This window comes from Parambassis ranga, chromosome 24 (genome assembly GCF_900634625.1).
Source record: "Parambassis ranga chromosome 24, fParRan2.1, whole genome shotgun sequence".
Taxonomy (NCBI): Eukaryota; Metazoa; Chordata; class Actinopteri; family Ambassidae; genus Parambassis; species Parambassis ranga.
In genome coordinates this window covers 8,219,008-8,234,928 of record NC_041043.1, presented here as the reverse complement: position 1 = coordinate 8,234,928, position 15,921 = coordinate 8,219,008, and the positions used below count along the sequence as shown (strand labels likewise).

At 43.2% G+C, this 15,921-nt stretch overlaps 1 protein-coding gene across 2 annotated transcripts in view; it reads right to left on the bottom strand.

The window, feature by feature from the left end:
- klhl29 (kelch like family member 29) overlaps nt 1–15,921 on the bottom strand; it is a 181,892-nt gene that overhangs the window by 72,165 nt on the left and 93,806 nt on the right. For both annotated transcript variants that reach the window (XM_028397210.1, XM_028397211.1), the window contains exons 4-5: nt 15,284–15,431; nt 12,172–12,699 (exon numbers count right to left, since the gene is read on the bottom strand). In XM_028397210.1, the coding sequence (XP_028253011.1) occupies nt 12,172–12,699; nt 15,284–15,431 (676 nt within the window). The remainder of the gene's footprint in view (nt 1–12,171; nt 12,700–15,283; nt 15,432–15,921) is intronic.

Sequence of the window (15,921 nt, the reverse complement as noted above, 5' to 3'; positions counted from 1 at the left end):
ACATGACAGGAGAGCTGCTTCCACAGGTGTCATTCAATGACATCAATGCCAGTGCAAGCAAATTGTCACATTATCAAATATAGATTTGTGTATTCCTGGAAGTGAATTGTCGTTGTGTGCTTTATATGCATGTGTGCGTGCTCCCTTTATAGCTTTCTGACACATCATTACAGTGCACCTTGAACCGGCTCGAAAATAAATATGGTGCCAACTTATTAATGTGACGATCCTGACCAGCTGTATCATTGTATACGTGCCTACTTTGTGCATTTTCCATTAAAAAAAACATGACATGTGAAATCAAACACCCACTTAAGTATTTAAGGAAACAGAAATGGGAATCGCCCTTTTTCAAGTTGAACCCTTTTACAAGTGGAAAAATAGCTTGGTGCTAACCTAATGCTTGCCACCTGTTTCATCCCTACAGCTGACCAGCATCTACAGTCTCCATATATGAGCTGAGATGATGACAGCTTTATGTAAGGAAGGTGTAAGGAAAGGAGACGCTTAAACATCCACGTCTTTCCTCCTTAAAAATGTGTTGTTAGATTAATAATGTTTGTTTTTGCCATCTGTACCACACATCCTGAGAACACCTCAGGTCGCCGTGGTCACCAAATGTATTCCAAACATCATTTATAACTGTATATGACCTCACATCACAGAGTGAGTGGCTGAAAGATGAACTAATGAGTTGTGATGAAGACTGAATTAACTAATAATTATAAAATAATTAGCTAAATTAACTGTTTGGAGAGTAAGTGGGAGGCTCACTCGCCTTTCTGCTGATCCACTGGGAGCAGACAGAGGCATGCAGAGGGGATGAAGGCTCCTGATTGGTCGACTGACAACCAATTACAGTGTGGAGCGATGACAGCCAATCACACAACAGATAGATTTACATCAACAAATGACAGAGGGCCATCACCGTATGGACTGGGTTGGATGTTGTTGACTGTCCATTCTTTCTGTCAAAACAAAATTGCTGCTGAATATTTTTATGGTTATTTACATTTATAGAGACTCCTGACGGACAATTTATTTCCTTCCTCCATCTACAAAGTGTGTATTAAAGCGATGACAAATAACTGCACAGATGACAGGGAAATCCTCCAAGACTACAACAATACATTCTGATGTACAGCTAGATAACCACCACTGATGAATTGTTTATAAAAAAAAGTCACAATTAATCACACAATTCCAGCTCCCTATTGTCACCATCCCAACAATCCTTGTCATAAAACGCTATGATAAACTAAAGAGTTAAAGCTGGAAGACGTGATGAAACACTCGCACCTTTTCATACTGAGGCCAAGCTTAAGCAATTTGTGGCTTATTTGTTACAATGCCAAACAGGCAATAGGGATTTTAGTTATAGTTCTCTCTCTCTCTCTCTCTCTCTCTCTCTCTCTCTAGCAGTCTGCCACGTGAAATAACTAAAGTGTACACAGATTGGCAAAGCTTCTGCATAAGCATTATGGAGGATGTCATTGTCAAACACAGCTCAGGGTGGAGTATAATTCATCCAACAGCACAACAGATGACATTGTCATTGTGCAAAACACGCAGGCGCTGATGCAAAGAGAGACACACATGCAGCCATGCATATGCACACAGCCATGCAAAAATATGTGCACACACACACAGACACACACACACACACACAACGACTTCAGGCAAGACAATGTCATAAGAGAATAATCATAATAACAATATTGTTCTTATAAGGAGTTGCTGGCTGGTGTAGATAACATACTGTATGCTTGGAGGGGATTTGATTAGAACTTAGTGGGTGTGCGACACTTCTCCATCTTTCCTTTTAATTAAATTGCTAAGTCACTATTATATAAATTGCTTCGAGGGCCACGGTTCTGTCTAACCCACATCATGAAGTCTGGTGGAAAAAAAAGAGGCTAATTGAGTGAAATGAATCATCTGGACGCATCTGTGTGCATCAGTATGAATGGACTCTTTCAGGGGGCATCTGTGCACACTGTGTTTCATTTGTGCTTCACCTTGAGAAGGTTGACTGAGCATCCAAGTTCTTTTTTGGAACATCCAGTTATGCATGTGTCACGCTTAGTCAAATGGAGAACTAGGAGCTGCCCAGTGTAAACACATGCAGGTTTCTGTTAGTCACTTTCACTGGATCACTTCAGTTCTGAGCACTCACTGAGGAGGACAAGATTTGACCTTAAACCACAACATCATGACTACTACAAATACTGAATTTGTCTCCAGGCCTGTAGGTCGGATTGTCTGCCCAACTCTACTGTTTCATCATCCAAAGTTTGAGTTTTCACCTGACAGGAACTTTTATGTCCTCCGGCAGTGAGAGCCAGCTCACTCTGTGCATTTACTGTAGCTGTGAATAACAAACATATTTAAGCACGCCTTTACAATGTAGCTGAGTGAGTGAGTGCACGTCCACAGGACACATAATGACTGCAGGGAGCAGAGACGGTAATTAGAGAGGCATTACCAACATGCCCCGGCGTTAGGAGGTGTACTGTGAAACAGCAGAGTTTGTTACTGCTATTAAAGAGACAATGCAGGTGTCTGAAGCCATAGACGCACAACTTGGGTCCAAAAGTCCTTAATTGTGTCTCATTTCAGATACTTCCATTAATACAGTACAGTTGTACACTAGCTGCTTTACTGTCCATCCTAACTAATCTATAAACTGTACACTTCTCAACGCATTATACCCTTTTTAATTATTATTATTGTTGACTTCTCTATTTACACATTTCTGCAAAAACAGAAGACTATGGAGGCCACGCTACAGCTAAAAGGCCCAATCAATGCTTGAAGTGTAAGGCATGTTACATGGGACTTTAGGAATAGCTGTGAAGCTGTTTTACCTTCGATATATATGTGTGGATGCAAGTATACCTCAAAAAAAACAGTGCAATAAAAAGTGCAAACTCCACTTTAGTGCTACTGTAATTAAAGGTTTAAAGTTACTTTCTCATCCTGCAGCATGGACCCAGCAGCCTCAGCTGTGCCAGGCCCTCTCCTACCCTTCACATTTGTTCATGTACTGTTGGCTGAGCACAGATGCCAGAGTGTGTGTGTGTGTGTGTGTGAGAGAGAGAGAGAGAGAGAGAGAGAATGTGCATGTGCTGCCCAGCTTGTCTTACACCTTGCCTGTGTTTATGAGTTTGGTTTGTGTGCATTCCTGAGTAAGCTCTGCACATGGGTGCTACTTGCCTCTTTGGGGTGCATTTCTTCCCAGTAGGTTCTAAAGAGCAGGGCAGCATAGACGCACACACGCACACAGACAAAAACAAAAATAAAAATAAAAAAAAAACTCCCATGTCAGCAGTGCAGCTTAAGATAAATGTCACATCTCCCCCTGAAGACAGAAGATGTGTGTTTACTGGGTAACTTTGTGAAAGTCATCGCAGCCCAAGCAGAAAGGTTAGTGGTGGGGTTAGGTTGTATGTGGGAGCCTTCTCGGCAGACTGCACGCCCGGGATGAGCTTCCGCAGCCTACAGTGGAGTCAGGCGAGTAATCTTTTCATTTCATCTGATTTTTTTCCCCCTGCTTTCTTTCAGTCTTTCTTCACGTTCGCTTTCTACCTCCCTCCTCTCACCTTCTCTCTCTCCGGGGATGGAAAAATAATCTGGTGGGTGACTGAAATGTCCAACAAATTCTGATTGTGTCCAACATGCTCCAGCGCCTCTGTGTGGCTGAGGTGTCCTTGTAAAAGTTGTAATCTTAAGTTTAAATCTCTAATACAACACTTTTTATACAGAAGAAAACAACGCTTGTATTGGAGTCTGGAGAGGGGGTACAATGACTACACTGTAGCAGATGAATGATAATAATAAACACTATAATTCAAAGCTAGAGCCTCTAGCAAAAAACCCCTTCTGTAAACTTAATAGGGCAGTGGCATATTGCTGGAAGACCATCAAGCTTACCGAGGGCACCACTAGCCTTCCAAGATCTCTTGATTGCAAAGCAGGCCATTATCATTTGTCTAAGTCACAGAAGAATTATAAATCTTCACATGCTAAGCCTGTTGCTAACTCTGTGGAATAATGAGTTGGAGAGGCAAGCCATTCTTGCTAATGTCTGGTCCTGTCATTAGTATTTATTAGATGCCCTGCATGCATTATCAAACCCATTTAAAAGTTTCTGGGTTAGGAAAGAGTTTGTCTGTGCACTCAGATAAGTGAGCACACCGTGAACGTTAACAGGCTGATGGAGCTCAACTTTTTTTTTCTTTCTTTTTCTTTTCTTTTTTTTTGCTACGATGTCGCAGCACATCTGCTTCTGTTTTGGATACTGAGTTTTCTCCCTGTTGCAATTACGTCTTCTCATTAGAGAGAAACATCCGTTATTGACTGGCTTCCTGGTAACATCTGCTGTGTTTACACTTGGCCTCATTGATAATGCATTACTGCCTATTTCAGGGCTGATGTGGCGGAATAACGCATCAACATTTGACTTCTGGCAATTAATCCTGTCATATCAAATAGTCTCCGACACAAAGTGTTTATGATTCCCTTTGAGGGTGTAACCTCCATTCACTTTGGCAGTACTTTATACACAAATTAATCTGCTCCTACATAACTGAGAGCAGAGGAGGTTTCATGGTGGCAAATGGCAACGTTCAAGTTTGAGACCTCTCCTGAATACTGAGTGCAATGATGCTGCGGTGGAGAGGAGGAGTGTCACATCACAAACATATAGCTAGTGTGCTTTGAATGTCGAGTAGCCAGGTAGCTGAACATAATAAGTACTGTACAGCTTTGAAGTACTTTCTGTATAAAGTTTGTACTCTCTCCCAACATGTGTTAAGGCTCCATCACAATCAGAATATATGTTTTAGGTGACTCTAAATTGCCTGTTGGTGTAAATGGTGGTCTGCCTCTAAGTCTCCTGGGTGCACTCTGTTCTTCTTGCCCAGCTGGGATCAGTCCCACCCCTTTAAATCCTCCAGCCCAGCCTGCCCGCAACGTGGAATAAAATGACAGCAGGGGTCAAATTTCAACTGAAACCACTGGTTTTATGTGCCCTTCTGCAGCTGGGTGAATAGGTGCATGTTAAAACCTCTCTGCACAATAAGACCGACACCACAGTAGTCTAGAAAAGCAGAGAAAGTTCTGGGAAGTGTAGTGTAGTCCCGCCTCTCTTCTGTCTTTCACTCTCTGTCACTCATTCATCCAATCACTGCATGGGATCTGCCTTGTGGTTGCGTAACCTCCCACTGAAACTTCTGCACTCGTCATTGTTTCTATTGCAGATCTCCTAGGCACCCATCACCACCTCAGCTGCACCATTCACCAGAGGACTCAAGACTCACAGGGGCAGGCTCAGGCGGCTTCTTGCGAAGCACACATTTTGTGATCGTGGGAAAGGATCTAGGACTGGTGTCTACACTGACTAAACAAAGGCAGAGTTATGATCTGTAGTTTAATTCAACAAATTGAGTCTATTTAGATGGACTTTAAACTCAGTGTTAATAGACATTATGAATCATAGAATTGTACAACATTTCCCTGCACCAGTGAACAGCAAATGTATGTACTGTGTTGTACAGACTTTTTAAGGGATACAGAAGCTGGACATTTTCTATAGCAACCCATTTCAAGGATTCAGCCGTTGCCTTTAGCAGTGCTTTCCAACCAATAATCTATGACTTCACATTTTTAACTATTTATATATGACAGTTAGCAAAGAACAGACCGTTTACTCAGAATCCAATCATTTATGCATTATTTGTGCCAGATACCGCCAATCCCTCCATTTGAGCAATACTGCACAAGCAAACAAGAATAGGCATACAGATAATTGAATATATATTGGAAATATATTCCAGTTGAGTTAATGGAGAAAGACTTCAACGCCCGGCTGCCACTACAATACACCTAAAAAAAATTGAGCGCACACTCGGCGACCCAAGCAAGCAACCTGAGATCCTCATTGCTCACTAAACCAAAACACAGAGTTCGTTTTCTGTCATTCCTATATGGGACGCTCTGCGTGTGTTAACCTAACATACTAGCATAGGATTGTTCGTAGGTTTTATAAGAAATTCTAATTAAATAATAATTGCTCTCAGCTAGCTGAGGCTCTAAAAGCAAGCAAAACTTTTTGTGAAGGTAATAAGGCAAATGAGACAGTCTGATTGGGCGTTTCAGATGAAAACAGCCATCTGACACTCAGTCCAGCTGTCAGAGGCAAATAAGCAATCTGGGCTGACTGGGCTTGTTTCCACCCTCTTTAATCCCTTCTCCTCTTAAATTTTCCACTGCCACTTTGCTAACTGAGGCATTGCTGGACTAAAAAAAACACACAAAGCTATTAGAGAAATGGCTAACAACTCCGGCATCATTGGAGTAGAAAGAAGTTAAAAAGCATGAACAGGTGGCAGGTACCGTGCAGAAGGAAAATACAGAAGATGAGAGCGAGTGGCTGAAAAGAAAAGAGTGGAGAAAAAAAAGCATTTAGGCTATAAGTGGTGTGGGAAGCAGGTGTATTTTGATGGTGGGAGGGCTAGAGAGGATGCTGGGACACAACAATATGGGAGTGGAGGCTTTCAGGAGCACGATTAGAATTGTGTAAACGAAAAAGACAATTGCAATGAAGAGGAGGTGGATGTGGAGGTGGGCTGAGGAGAGGTTTGAGGAAGGAGGCAGGTGTGGAGATGGTGCCCCCTCTAGCGTGGCAGGAAGCCGGGCGGCTGCTTCTTGGCTGCACTGCGTCTGTGATTATGCATGTAGCAGCCGGGCTGTCAGGCTTCAGGTCTTGCGCCTTGTGCCGCCACTGAGCTTTATCTTGAAATCCCGGTGATTAATGAAGCTGGTGCCGCGTTCTGCATGGAGTAGGTGGACGAGGAATGATCAATCTTAATGAGCTATCTGCTGTCCCTATATTAACTGTGGGGGGATGTAATGTATGGGGCTCCTGGCGGGGCTCCTCTCCTTTAAAATACGATAACGAGGTAGAGAAAGAACGAGGGCGAGCAGCTTTCCTTCCTCTGCTTATGACACAGCGCCGCTGCTCACCTCATGTTCCCTCTCCCCTCCCTTCGTCCTCTTCCTCCTCGTGCTCTCTAGAGAGCGGGAGTTGTACTAGAAACAGTTAGACATCTCAATGGATGCCATCCTTAGTAAACTTAAAGAGACAGTGTCAAGTAGCTGCTACCACTGGTCTCCAGATCACTGCTAAAATATGATGTTTGAGTCAATATCATTAATATGTGTGGGCCCCATATGGGCTTCTGTACCAAGATTACTCATAAGCATATCACCATGGCACTGCATGCATCCATTTAACAGAATTACCTGCACATACTCAAGTCCACTCTGATTGGAATAAATTTCAATCTCATTAATAATTTGCATCATTCCCAGTTCTTGTGAATCATATCTCAGTTTCCACAAGAGTTATAGCTCAAATGAAGGGATGTGATGAGAAAGAGAGAGAGAGAGAGAGAGAGAGAGAGAGAGAGAGGGAGTGAGAGAAAGCACACTTTAAAATCCATTCATTTTATATTCCAAGTTAAGCCTGTTTTGGAATCATAATAAACCTAGTTCTGCTTTAGCTAATCCTGATGTGGATAGCTTTAAGATAATCGCCCTGCACAACACAGGCAGTGATTTTAATTAATTTGCCACGGCTTATTCCGCAGAAGCTGATCTGAGTCAGCATTTTGGAAATTAAAAATTACAACACTTATACCGGAGTCATGTTTGTCTCCGTAAAAGTCACACTTTTGTGTAATTTGCAGTTAGGATGCAGTGAAGAGAGGTAGAGACAGAGAAAAGAAAAGGGGAGGAAGGTTTAATTAATGTGCTTGCTATGATTAATGGTCTCAGTGAGGCTATCACAAACTGGCTGTGATTTTAATATTGGTTTGAAAGGGCCTGTCATGGCTGGCTGTGTATTCCTGGATCAAAATAAATATTTATGCATTGCTAACAGTACTGTAAAGCTTGATGTCTACTTCATTGCTGCTATAGATAAATGACAAGCAATTGTGTCAGACAGGAGACATTATAAAGCATTAAACAAGGTCAAATCAGCCAATAAAAAAGCATGTCTGCTCCAGAGAAAACAAACCATCTCCCTTAGATAAACAGCGCCAGCACACAAAGGCCAGCCTTGTCAACGGTCACTATCTTAATCATTTGGCAATCTGTAAAAATCCTCTCTTAGTGGTAAAATCCCTTCCAACATGAGCCAGCACACATATGCTCAGTAAACAAAAGTGAACATGTAATTAAAATCTAACTGAGGCCTGAGGTATGAATAAGGCAGATAATGGTCAAGCAGAGGTAAGGCGGGTCTGGCCGACTGCGCTGCAGCAAAGTAAAACTCTGATCTTAACTCAGCAAGACATCTTAATTGCATTCACTAGCAGTTCCAGAGCGGCTTGGTCCCCAGATGATGGCTGATGTGAGCTGACTGGAAGATGAACTTCCTGGGTGGAGAGGAGGCTGGGCGCTGCTGTGTGTGTGTGTGTTTAGGGAGTAATCTGCCTATGTGTGTCGACTCATTTGTTGTGCGTGTGTTGAATTCTTGTGTACGTTTACAATTGCCGGTGTGCATACGTGCATTTCTATGTGTTACGGCGTGTGTGTGTGTGTAAGAGAGAAATGGGAGAGCAGGGCCGGTAAAGGCCGGCGATGTGGAAGGAAGCGTTAAAATTACGTTTGACATGACAAAAGAGGCGAGGAGCTGCAGCACATGCTCCGTGCGGCAGCAGGTGGCCTGACAGATCTGTGTGTGACCTCAAACTTCAATCTCAGCTAAAGCCTCCAACACATATGGCAAGTGTGCTTCATCGGCTTCTTATTTTGAGGCTTTTATCAACAAATATGGCACTGCCTCTGCCACTGTGAGTGTGCTGCATGTCCACAACACCGTGAAAAAGAAGCTCAATTTGCAGCATGGTCAGCAGTGCTACATTCTAAAACAGGCTTAGATATGTAGGAAGAATAACTTTCTTTTGATATTAATGCGTTTTTCGGCTGTGAGCTGGCTTTAAATTGTGCTCAATCACGTTTGCAGACAGCGAGTTCATCCCTGCTGAGCTCGGCACTAGCTTCCCCTGGCTGATATTCATCAGGACAGCCATCGATTTTAATGACTTGGTCAATAGACACGCACTGACTCCGCTCTCAGCATCTCCCTCTCTCTTTCTCTTTTACTCTCACCTCCTCCCTGTGTACTGGCCTTTTTTTTTTTTATTCAAACGTTAGTCACTGTGGAATCCCACATTTCAGAACACGCTGCATCTGCAGAGGCTTGAACCACAGATGCGGATGGATTATTTAAGTGGAGAAGCTTGTTTTCATTCCAGTAAAATCCACACTTGAGGGCAACAAAGACGATACAATGAAAAATAAGAACGAGTGGGACGTGTGAAGGAAATTAACAATCGACAAGAAGGTGTGGAGTTTGAGTCGCACACTACTGTATGACAGGCAGGTATTATGAAAGGCCCCGCTGCGGAAGGAGAAACCAGGTAGGCAGATCACAGCCGGGTGACTGGCATATCTCAGTAGGTGATGAAGTTAAAGCTGCCTTCAAGCTGCTCTGTGTGAATCTTCACACTCAGGCACACAGACGCACGCCGTTTATGTCCACAAACACACATATACCATATACTGTAAAACACACACATACAGACAAACACGTAGACAGACACACATACACCCACAGACAGAGGAGCGTGCAGTTGTTGATGTGCCCACTGATGCAGAGTGAAGACAAATTGCTCCCTTTGAAGGCGAAGCCAAATCAAACGCGGAGTGTGATTTCTGTCACTGTGGTGTTTGGCTTTAAGGCTGCGAGGCTGACATCTGACAAAACATCCATGTAGTCACACCCAAGGAACTGTGCACACTGTAAACCCCTACCACACACACACACATTTATACATGCACACACACAGCCTGTTGTGGAGCTGGATTAACGAGCAAAGGCTCTGTCAGCTCCTCCAAGATCCAGACCTTTGCCATCAAAAAGCCACAAAACCTTCTTTGCACATCAGTGCTTACTAGCATTGTGTCTGGAGACTCAAACTTTTTTTCAGTCGTTTAAGCAGTGGCTTAAATTCCATTGCAAGCTACTGGTTAGTCACTTCATATCAATATTATAATGTACATGTTCTTGAATGGATGACATTATTACTCTGACCTTTATATTAAACTATATTTAACAGTTGGGCAATTTCTGGAACCTTATTTAAGGCTAACAATAAAAGGCCTAAAACTCCAGAGGGCATTGATCTATAACTCCTCACTGCCTCCTTTCTTTATACCAATGACTTTTCTATTTCATTTGTGGCCTAAGCAGGAAGAGCTAACATCAGGCTAAAGACACAGCAAGACCTGCCAGTCATAAATTTCTTAGTAGTTCACCTGAACACCTGAAGTGTCAAGATGTTCCCTCTCTATTTGTATCTCTGCCAAACATGGTGATTATATGATCATGATTATGTGACAGACCCAGTGGGTGGTGAGGATTTGTGACTTCTTGGAGTAAGCTAAAAGAAGAGAAAAAAAACAGGAAGTGACAGCTTGAGATAATCAGAGAGACAGGAAAGTACAGACAGAGCAGCCGCAGTGGGCAGACTCTGAGGGGGCACAGCGGTCGTGGCGGCATTGTTGTGATTACAGCTGCAGAGTTAAGTGTTCTTGTCAGGGGAGAGGTCTGCCGGGGAGACGTCACAGCTGCTAATTTGCTGATGCTTAACATTTTACCTATTTCCACCGTCCTTGTGACATTACCACAATGACATGTTTGCTAATGTCTATTCAGTGCCAAGCATGGATGGAAAAAACACCAACGAAAAAAACAGACGAAATGCTCGAGGAGATTTGAGATTTAAGTGTTTCTATTTGCAGTTTGACCTTCAGTCAGGCCTGCACAGGATTTTAAGTGTATGATGTCTGGAAATTGACACTAGGATGTTTCCCTTCTGTAGCAGCTGACAAGCTGTAACCATACAACCTGAATACATTAATTTTATCATAGCATGAATCACAGCAACAGGGTTTTCACAGCTGAATCTTAACAATCCCACAGCCAGTCCCTCCCTGTAAAACTAATCATAAATAATTCCAATTAAACTCTTCTTTAGCCTGGTAAAAGAATAAATTCTGACATGTAAATGGTTAATGGATCGCGACAGTCTATTCAACATGGCAGAAGCTAAACAGCTCTTATTCGATAGAGACCGGACCAAGCCGACGAGCTCATCTAATTATCCATTTCCAATTCTACCTGCAGCCTCATTTCGATGTATCACAGGCAACCCCCCAAAATAATTGCTTTTTTCGCAATCTACAAGTTCATTTGCACACATTTTATTGATCAAAATGAGTAAGGAAAAAGAAAACAATCTAAACCTAAATTAAAAGCTTCATTAAATGTGAAAATTGGTTGGGGAATTGTGAACATCTGTTTCTGGCGCCCTGCATCATAAACTCCAAGGTTAAAGCAAACACCAATTTATGGCTTGTAGACTGCAGGCATGAGCTCCATGGAGCAGTGAAGCACCTTCACAAAGACAGCACAAGTCAACAAGGCTTCAAAAGATTTCAAGAGAGATGTGAGGGCAGGGACTGAAAGCTCTTCCTGCCTCATGTTTAGCAGGACGTGTGTGCATTGCCACTGAGAGAAGTGAAAAGATTAACCTGACACACTTATAACCAATTACAGAGCTACAGATGTTGCAGTTGTACAGTAGTTTGAGATGAGTACAGAATGTTCCACAGAACACACTATAGGGAGTGTGTTGCAGGTGTCTTTCTGCTGCTTTGGGTGCACCTCCATTCTCTGTGACCTTGGAGCAGCTTTGAAGTGAATTGGCTCTGGTTGCAAGATGTATTTTAACAACCCCTTGCTTGAGTGTTTGCAGCCTTGTTTATGACTGCTGGCATCCAAAACTGCTCTGGTATACAGACAGAGGGCAGAGGCCTGCGCGCCTCATTCCAACACAGTCCCACAAACGGGGAGGTCACAAGGAACAGAGAGCTATAAGAATGCTGATTTAATACTAAGCACCTCCCCTGCTTGGATTCTCTTCTGAGCTTAGGGTGTCAAGTGAACACATTTGCTTTGACTTAGCCTCTGAAAGTAAAAAAAACCTAACATATCTACCTGCTCACTGTGTACCAGTCGAGGTTGTCTGTGCTTACCTTTTGGATGTCCTGGGTCACTGAACTCGTACTTCCCACTCCCGACTGTCCGCAGCATCTGCAGCCCATTAGAACAGTCCTGATTTTCTGCAGCCGTGGACTGGACATGTGCTGCTGCAGCCGCCTGTCCGTTGGTGAGAGGCAGCGTGGGGGGTTGGATGAGGCTAGGGTGAGAGGTTAAGTGGCCGTTGCCCATCATGCTGTGAGGATTTGGATGAACCACCTGGTTGGCTTGGGCAGTGAGGGCGGACGGCGTAACCGTTGGCTGAGCTGAAGGGTACGGAGGCTGGCTGGGCATGCTGAGCACCATGGAGGGCGGCTGCTGGGTCGACTGCGGCGTCAGCTGGAAGTGGGCTGTCATGAGCGGGTGTTGCGGGGGCACCGGCGTCTGGATGGATGGGGTTACTCCTATGATAGGTGACTGCGCTGTGACGCTGTGGTTGAAAGAAGGCGGTTGGGGGAGGGCGTAGGTGTGGGGCAGGAGACTAGCCTGGCTCACCGCTGCAACCGGCGCAGCCCAGGTCGGCCCTGAACGACAAATGGACAAGACAAGAAAGAAAATATAGATTTTTTTTCCCCCCAACATTTCTTTCTGTACTGTAGTCTCATTTATGAGCTGCAGACAAAATCGAAACAAGGCCAGAGTGCTGATTTTCAGTCTGATGTTGAATGATCAAATAGAGACAGAAAACAGCATGAGAAGACAGACTCCAGCTTGAGTCTGTTCCTCGCCGCACCACCACCACTGTCAGCATGCTGCTCCACTTCAGTCCAAGTTTGTTTTTGGCTTGAGACTTAATATAAAACACCAAATATTTGAAGCGATGTACAGATCTGCACCCAAAGTCAACATCATAATAAGATTAAAAGATTTATTTTGCTACAACGTGAACAAATGTTTTTGTTCTCCTGAATATGAAGGCATACATGCTCAATGTATGCAGTATCTGGCACCCCTATCTGCGCAGGAGTCTGTGTTTACCCAGACACTCTGAGCCAATCTTTTATCTACCCCGAGGCGTTAGATGCTGAGGGTGTGCTGGGTAGATGTATCCATATTGGACTGGATACTGCCTCTCTCTACCTCCCTCACTCACTCCTACTCCTTCATCTCTGACTCCTCCTGCCATGGTCTAAGCTCCAAAAATATCCTAGCACTCTGCTAAGGGGCCAAAGGCTAAATCACAGCATGCAAAAAGCCCACATTATTCATTGCACTAGCCATGCTGATAAAAGAGTCTGGGCAGAGATGGAAGGAGAGGGAGAGAGAGAGAGAGAGAGAGAGATAAAGACAGGCGGTGAGAAGAAAGAAATAAAAGAGAAGAGGCTGGGAATAGGAGACCCAAAAGCAGAGGCCAGTTCATTTCATAATCCATGTCATTGAGCTGCTCAGTCAGTTTGTACCTCATCTTGATAAAGCGTTCTAATAAAATTGGTTACTGTAATAGGTTGACATCTTCCAAATGTGTTTCAGTCTACCATGGTATTGATTTGATTTTGATCTATATGCAATGTATGAGTTCTTTCACCAGAAAAATAAAGATTTATTTGAAATAATTTTAATATAATGACCCCGATATGACCTCCATTCAGAGAACTCAGCCACAACTTCATTAATATTAAATGTACAGTATTGCAGGGTAATGCTGGATTGCTGGATAAATCAATGAACTCTTTAACACCTATATTTCAATTTGCTTAAGCCTAAGAAAAAAAAATAACTACATTTGCACACAGAAACTGAAGTTTTTTCAAAGACAAACTTTCTCTAACAGACACAACAGTGAAGTTTCTCTTGAAAGGGAACTGTTGATTAATTCTGGCACAGTTGGCAGAGAACTTTCTGGCAACACAGTTCAGTGAAGTGTGGAGAGGAACTGGCTTGCGTTGCAAACGCCAGTCACAGTTTGGAATAGCGCGCACACACAAATCAATATGCAACACTATGCTTGGATTTGAGTGTCATATGCGACAGCGTGCTGGGATGGTGACATCTCACTCTCCTCAAGCTTCACTCCAAGCTGTAGTGTGGGTGTGGGGGGCTGCTGCTGTGGAGGGAAGGCTGAGGGGCGAAACCTCGTGGTGCACCACAGAGGTCCGTACTTAACAACTGTAACCCTCCATCAGAAGAACTGCTTTCTATTGAAAAACTCACTTCTAGAGTAAGTGAACAAACTGCTAAATAATTAATCCATCCATCAGCCATCTACACATGAGATATGCATATTATCCTTAGAAGGCATGTTGAGGAAGCTGCAGCTGGGTGTTTTGAAAATGATATTTGTTTACCAGAGTGTGGCACAGAGTAACAGCAGCTGTCTGAAATCTGGATTTGTTAAGCCAGAATTTTCACTGGAGCAAACTCTGTGCCAGTATTATTCTTAAATGAGACACATTTGTGATGAACAGGAGGCAGAGGCCAGCAGAGCTATGGAAAGGAAATTAACAGCTCTAGGGCAGAGCCATTCTGGGTGAGTTCATTACAATAAGATCAGAAAAAAAAAACTTTAACATTAACTCGTTAATGTCGAGCAGCAGTGCCACAACTGTTCTGTGCACGTTCTAAAGTGGCATGAATAGAATAAGGTCGACATCTAAATTAGACCTGGTGGAGATCATTTGGAGGACTTTCACAGTTTCGCTGTGTAGGTTTAATTGAGACTAAATCAGCTTCAGTAAGTGGCACAATAACATTAACAAGGACAATAAAAGGAAAAGCACAGAGAAGGTGATGGCGGTCTAAAAGGCATGTGAAGGGCTTTTTTTGTGTTTTTTCCTGATATCACACTGACATTTCAGTAATTATATGCATAATTAGGCGTGTTTATGTAAAGTTGATGTTTGCAGATGTGCATTATGCATGATTGTATGTGTGGAGTAGGCATGTTGTGGAGGCAAGCATGTATTTTATGTAGGGCAAGGTGAGCCAAGATGCCTCATTAGCATTAGATGCTAGTGTGGCTGGTCAGAAAAGCCTTCTGGGCTGTATAGCGCATGAGTCTGAGGTCCATGTGCATGCATACATTTGCAGTATGATGATGATGGAACCAGTGAATGTACCAATGTGTCCATCATTACGTAAATGATGTGGCTTTGTGTGGTGATTCATTACCGGTGGGCTCTCCGTCTCGATGTTGCTTGGCAGGAGGTTCATCTGTATCCCACGGTGTGAGCTGGTTGATGGGAGTCTGTCCCCACCTCACCCCTGGAGCTAGCAGCAGTCCTGGGGTCTGGCTGTCTCCAGGAGATAGTCCAGAGACCTAGCAACACACAACGCAGCAGATTAGAAGCCAACATTATTTACACCGTAGCTTGGTTCTAAAATGACCCTAATACAATATTTCACTATAACATTTGAATGAAAAATACAGCAAGACACAGCCATCTGAAATGGTCTTTGAGATTTTTGAAGTGAGCCGTGATAATGGAGTGTGCCGTATAATTAGCAGTGAGAGAATGATGATTACAGCCTATATATAATGGGAACAAGGGGAAAAAATCCTGTTCCTGTCCAAGGCCTCAGGAGTCTCTGCAGAAAGAGCAATATTTCCTTTTTTTGTGTACTAATAACAATTAACTTTTTAGTGTGGGCCACTTTTAAATTTGCATGATTCCCTAGAGAGTTTTGCATGTCTTAATTTTGTTCAGTCAAGTGGGATAATAGAATTCTGACAGCAATAGTGACAAATAGAGTAAATAAAAAGAAATCTTTTTTGCAGAGATGATAGAAAAGAAAAAAAAGTAATTTCA